The sequence below is a fragment of the Scomber japonicus genome, chromosome 3 (genome assembly GCF_027409825.1).
Source record: "Scomber japonicus isolate fScoJap1 chromosome 3, fScoJap1.pri, whole genome shotgun sequence".
NCBI classification, from domain to species: domain Eukaryota; kingdom Metazoa; phylum Chordata; class Actinopteri; order Scombriformes; family Scombridae; genus Scomber; species Scomber japonicus.
In genome coordinates, this window is record NC_070580.1 from 9531981 (window position 1) to 9538742 (window position 6762).

Here is a 6762-nt window from a genome sequence, read left to right on the forward strand (position 1 = left end):
CAGCGATGTTGTATGATACCATTTGAATTCCTTTGTAATTTCATTATAATATGTATGCATTATTTTTTATACACTTAATGAATTACTGATTTTGATCTAGGCAAAATGCAGAGCTGTAAAATGTACTTGAATCTGTGTTCTTTACTTTGTTTTTTACAATATTTTATCTTTAATAAAAAATGATATTCATAATGTACTGGTTTCAACTGGTGCTCCATATGATCAATGCATTACTTACACAGTGCAGTTAGATGTAGTAAGAAAAGTATTCACGTAAGTTTCCTGGCATGGTGTGATGCACTTAATATGCCATACATCTTCAAGGTAAAATTGAACTTTGTAAATGTTGGGCATACACACAAGTGTGTCTTTTAAATTTATTTCCAGTCAATTTCCAAGCAGATTTCCAGTCATAAAAAAGTGTTATAAAATCTACTCTTTTAATGATAAGATTTACTTAATATTCATTCACAACAGTCATGTTCCTGTCTGTGAAAAAATGAAGTAGACTTTAATTAATTAGTTTAAATAAATATTATTTATGCTTAAATATGATTAACATTTACATTACACTTGATACTGACAAGTAAGATGTACTTAATACTCAAAAGCAGAATATGATCAGGGTGACTTTTGAACACTGGAAATATATCGTGTACTCGTCCCAGCCGTAACCCCGTGGCACTCAAAATTTCCCTGGAATTTTCTAGTTCTAATTATTATTCACCTACTAGGAAATAAAATACCTTTGAATAAAAATATTAGAACTTGATGATTTTTAGACAACAAAAAAATGAAAGATTTATAGATCAGAGAACAGTATTAACTACCGACCACTGCGTGACATTGTTGAACAAGGGAATCCGTGACTTCACCGTGAAAGAGGATCCTCATTGACTTTACACTGGTATGTTTCTAGAATTCCGTGTTAAGAAGTCGTGCCCCTGTCACGTATTTTTTGTGAGATCAGGTTGCATGAATATAAATGTATTTAAAATGTGTTTCTTGCTAACGGACAGACTCTTCCTTATGTTAATTTTATCCGGAATTATGTATAATATCCATCCATATAATTAATAACAATAATAATAATTTAATTATAAATTATACATAAATAATACACTACAAATTAAGAAGGTTGTGTTTATGGTTCTTTTGTTGATCAGATGGACAGCAGATGTTTAACTAGATGGTGAATCAGAAAAGAAAATATTAGGCTGAGGTATTACGCAGGTAGACATGTCCTACTTGATGGTTATTAAACATGCATGTGGTATGTTTACAATAATTTAGCCCTGTGATGGACTGGCGACCTGTCCATGGTGTATGAAGGTATTATTGGTGCAAAAGGGTTGAGCACCTGCAACAGTGGAATTTGTAGTTGTGTACAGTGATTGTGTATGTGTGTCAGTAAATTTGAGGTCACATACTCTGTGAGTTGTGTACTTGTAGATTTTTTTTCTCTCCACAAATACAACACAACACTTACACATTCACAAATTCTTAATTACAGGTGCACAAATCCTATTTTACAAGTCACAGATTAAAAAACTGACATGCTCACATTTTTGCTCCTATTGTTGTAGTACATTTGGTGCAAAACATATTTGTGTACCTATAACAAAAAATGTGAAGTCGTGGATAAAATTTGAATATGTGCAATAAATGTTCAAATTATGTAAAATAATTTCTCACGAAAATGTTTGTGTTCTTTTAAAACACAAACACAAATCGACAAGTACAACTGCTCGAATCTTCCCCACAAGTCACAGATTCTGTTTCCTTCAACTACAAATCACAAACCGCGCCTCCACTGAGATATGTGGCAGAACTATCTGTGCATTCAGTCTATGGAGCAAAAGGCGGGTGCTGATCTGAGATCGACTGATCCCGCAGCCAATCAGAGAGGAGAGCAGCTTCTGTCCCACAGCCAATCAGAGGAGAGCGGCTTTTGTTTCTATGCGGAGTGAGAAGATGAAAGGTTCCCGCCGGTGGATTTAACGTATGCTAAAGTTACAGTAGCAGATACGGTACTCAACTTTCAAGGTAGGTTGTATTTTTAACCACATTAATAAATAATCCCCGACGCGAAGCTGAGAAATTTAGCGTTATGTTATGTTTTGATATATATACATACTTATATACTACTTATAGCCTATACATATTTTTTAATGTTTTACCGTACTTTAAAAAAGACGAGAGATAGAAAGTGAATGACAGAGAAAGGCGACCGGTGAATGACAGGAATCAAAGTGTTTTGTGATTAATGATGGTTTAATGCAGTGCTTCTCAATTAATTTTCTGTACGCCCCCCCTAGGAAGCAGAAAACATTTCAAGCCCCCCCCCCCCCCCCCCCCCCCCCCCCGCAAAAATATATAGATCAACTTATAACTTACAACAAAGAATAACTTTATTAACCTTGTATTTTAGTCTGTAGCAGAGAAGATTTAAAGTACATCAAAGTTATTAGTGCATTAAAGTTAGGATTAAAAAACCTCCTTATTTAAACCACACTTTTAAACAAATTAATTCAGTCCTTCGCAAATAGTGCACACTCCATCTGATGCTGAAAAATAAAAATCAATAAAATCAATAAATAATAATACATTCAAACTGGTCAGCAACATTAACTCAGGAGCACAATATATGAAATATTATATTTAACCTACTATCTTAAACATTTTGGTAAAATTTAATTGCAGAACAAGATTGAAAAGTGAAAAACATAAACTCTTTTGGACCACAGATACTCAAACAAAGACTCTGTTAACTCATTTTTCACACATCAAAATTTTAACATAAAAGCAAAATAAATAAATACCCCAATGGCTAATAACTTATTTTTCTTTTCAAGTATTCAAGTAACTCCTCTCAACAGGAAATCTATGAAACAAAAATGAATAAAACAATTTGTGCCCATGAGGATTAATGGCTACAATGAGCACGTTTTGCAGTGCACAGCTTTTCGAAGCGGGGTTTGAAGCATGATACTGCAACTCTCAGCTCCTGCTCAATGTCTAGCTGGGACCTGTACTTGGTCTTCAGTGCAGCAACAGCAGAGAAGCCAGTCTCACAAAGATAAGAGGTTGCAAAAGGCAGAAGAATACCCATGGCCCTCTGTCCTAGGAGTGGATACTGCCTCTCTACACTCAGCCAGAACTCACTGAGTGTCTGTGCTGGGAAGCTCAGTCTCAGTGTGGAGTCAGATGTCATGTCAATGAACTGGTCCTCCTCTGCAGAGCTGAAACCAGTTGGAGCTGATGCATTGAAAGGTTCTCTCACCCAGTCATACTGGGAACTGTTTTCAGGGAAGTACTTTTTAAAGAATCCCATCAGTGATGAGATATGCTGCTGGATACATGGAATCACTGAGGTGGCATCACAGTCAGTGGTGTTAACAAACTCCTGCAGGTTCTCGAATGAATCAGTATTTCCTTCTTCGAGTCGTCTGCCCCACATTGCTAGCTTTCGAGTGAAAGAGCTGATCTTGTCTGTGACCTGAGGGAGGTGTTTATCTTTCCCTTGAAGCTGCAGATTTAGTTCATTTAGCTTTCCAAATATGTCACTCAGGTAGGCCAGTCTCACCAGGAAGTTCTCATCACTAAATTTTGCTGCGGTTTCATACTTCTGCTCCTGCTCCAAAAACATTTTTATCTGCTCTCTGAGCTCAAAAACTCGGGAGAAGACTTTGCCTCGCGACAGCCATCTTGCTTCACTGTGAAAGAGCACAGCTTCATGTTCAGCTCCCATCTCCTCACAGATAGCAGAGAAGACTCTTGTTTTTAGTGGTCTGGTCTTTATAAAATTGACTACACCTAAAATGTCAGTCATAACCTCACTTAATTCAGAGGAAAGGTGCCTTGACGCCAGTGCTTCTCTGTGTAAAACACAGTGTGTCCACTCAGCATTAGGTGAGGCCTTCTTGATGAGTGTCCGAAGTCCTTTTCTCACCCCTGCCATGGTCTGTGCGCCATCACTGCAAACACCAATGCAGTTCTCCCACTTCAGCCCATTCTCAGTCAGAAAGCAGTCCAGCATTTTGAATAGCTCTTCAGCCGTGGCTCTGTCTCTGACATATTTACAGAAAAGTAGATCCTCACACAGAGAGTTTGTCATATCAAAACGCACATATGCAATAAACAAACAGTCTTTGTTGCTGTCAGTTGCTTCATCAAATTGTAAGGCAAAACGTTTGTCTTTCAGGTTTTCTACCAGCTGATCTTGAAGATCGTTAGCAATGTCATTTATGCGTCTGGCGACAGTGTCATTGGACAGAGGGATAGTTTTTAATTTTGCAGCACTTGCGTCATCCAGCATGACAGACACCATGTCTAATGCTGCAGGCAGTATCAGCTCCTCTCCTATAGTGTGGGGCTTTTTGCACCGAGCAATTTGGTACGCTACCTTATATGATGCTAACAGTGCTCGCTGGTTTACAGAAGTTGCCTTCACAAAGTTGGATGACTGTTGGCAATATTCAGCACGTTTTCGCTGAAAAAACTCAAGCGGCTTATCAGCCTGATTGGGGTGTAATGTGTTTAAGTGACGCCTTAATTTGTTTGGCTTCAAGCTGTCCGCTGCCAAGATTTTAAGACACAGTAAACACACCGGTCTTTCCTCGTTTCCCACCGTAGTCACAGTGAAGCCAAGTGCTACATACGCTTCGTCGTATTTCCTCGTCTTAGCTTTCGGGTGACTTTCGTTTGTGTCATTATCTCTGTTTCTCTCCGCCGTCCTTTTCATCCCCGTTAAATATTTCTCCATCTCTCGGTTACCTGGTTACCACTGCATCTTTCAACTGTCAACAAACCATCGAGTGAATATTCCCTGTGCGCACTCTGACAATGTGAGCGCCACTGCCACCTACTGTAGTTGACGTGCAATTACACTTTGCAAAAAAAAAAAAAAACACACATGTTCCCCGGGGTCAGACGCGCCCCCCCTGGCATCGCACAGCGCCCCCTCAGGGGGGCGCGCCCCACTATTTGAGAAGGACTGGTTTAATGTAAGCCTATAAACACAGCTGTGTATGATATTTTATCCGACCCATAACGGATCCTGCAGATATAACTGTGAAACGCAAATCACTCCTCAGTATTAAATACACACATTATTCTACAGTAGGCTAGATGTTTGTCCGGTCCCAATTCCACATGTAATTCACATTTATTTTCAGCGTGATTTATATTAGTATTGAATATGTTATTAATGAGTTTATACATGTATTTATTTAACGTTTTTCCTGCCGGACATTTTGGCCGTTGATATTTTAATCTGCCGGCATATAGGCTGCCGGCTAACGTAATGACATAAGTTAAATTGAAATCAATCCTGTTAAACTGTGTCTTACTGTGAAATTTAGCGTTATGTCACTTTTCCTCTGTTTTGATAACCCTCCTTCCGGCCGCGTGCATTTGTTTTCAATGAATATACATATATATCTATATGTGTGTATTGTTGTAGACTTTTCTGTCATAAATTGTAACAAGAGAGCCCGGGTCAGATCGGCTCATGCAGGTTTAGTTTTCAGACAACAGACGTGGAAGAGTCATATAACTTATATGCTGTTTTTCTAGTAAAGTAAATTACTCCTATTCTCCTCTGCCTTCTAGGAAAATGACAGATCCTAGTGCTTCACCTCAGGTGAGTGTCATGTCATTTAAGCAATGAAACCTATTTAGCATATTTATGTTGTTGCATTTTGTGTTATGAGACATTGACTTGTGTTAACAAATAGACTTACCATAACAAATAGAAATATAGTATTGTTATAACGTTACATTCAATTTAATTTTCACATTTTTCCAAATCACCAGGAAACAAACATTGAGAGAGCAGTCCGCATGCTGGTAAGCTGCATAGCTAATCACAAAGGAGCTGGGACTGCAGGGATGGGAGCCGGGATGGGAGCTGGGACTGCAGGGATGGGAGCCGGGATGAGAGCTGGGGCTGCCGGGATGGGAGCTGGGACTGCAGGGATGGGAGCTGGCAGACCAACAACTGTTCAGCAGGAGATGCAGAGGTAAGTTACTGCCTACTATTGTTTTTATTATGTTTTGTTGTTTTTATTACTAATATTATATGCAAACTTTGAGTGCCACTGGACGGCTGCCTGGATGAATACATGATTTATTTCCAGTGTTCAAAAGTCACCCTGATCATATTCTGGTTTTGATAATTGCACTAACACTAACTAAATAACCTTTACTTTTGCAGTATTAAGTTCATCTTAATGGTCAGTATCAAGTGTGACAGGAGATGTAAGCAGACAGACACACACAGAGCACAAGGCCGTACAACATGCACTACACTACAGCCCTTTACACACATACACACACACACACCCACCCCTGCCTGCATTTGAGCATTATAGTAAGAGTGTCAATATATTGTTGTTATATAAGTTGTAAGTTGTTATATTATTTTCATATAGCCTTGAACTGTTGCATTGTTTAATTTGCTGAGTAGCCTATACGGGAAATGACTGTGATGATTAAAGGGAACTATGTTGCACTAATTAATAAGGGTTTTTATAAGTGATAAGAAGTGAATGCTTGCATTGTCTTAGCCAGAGTCACACCACTGTACCAAAAGAAAAACACAAGGTAACTTGAAGTAGAAAAGTACAGGGAGTGAAAAGATGACCTTGAATGTGTTTTCAGCAAGTATGAGAAAGTAGGATGTTTGTCTCTTAACAGTTGCTTTTCAGGTTGGGCTCTAAGGCGTCACCACAATGGATGGAGTCAGATATTACGAGGCGA

General features: G+C 38.7%; 1 protein-coding gene across 1 annotated transcript; it reads right to left on the minus strand.

The window, feature by feature from the left end:
* Positions 1-2926: 2926 nt before the first annotated feature.
* On the minus strand, positions 2927-4744 carry LOC128355231 (zinc finger BED domain-containing protein 5-like). Its single transcript, XM_053315480.1, has one exon. The coding sequence runs from the start codon at positions 4742-4744 to the stop codon at positions 2927-2929; it is 1818 nt and encodes a 605-aa protein (XP_053171455.1).
* Positions 4745-6762: the final 2018 nt, after the last annotated feature.

Excerpts from the sequence above, each read along its gene's own strand:
- LOC128355231 (XM_053315480.1), bottom strand. The coding sequence starts at position 4,744 with ATGAAAAGGACGGCGGAGAGAAACAGAGATAATGACACAAACGAAAGT.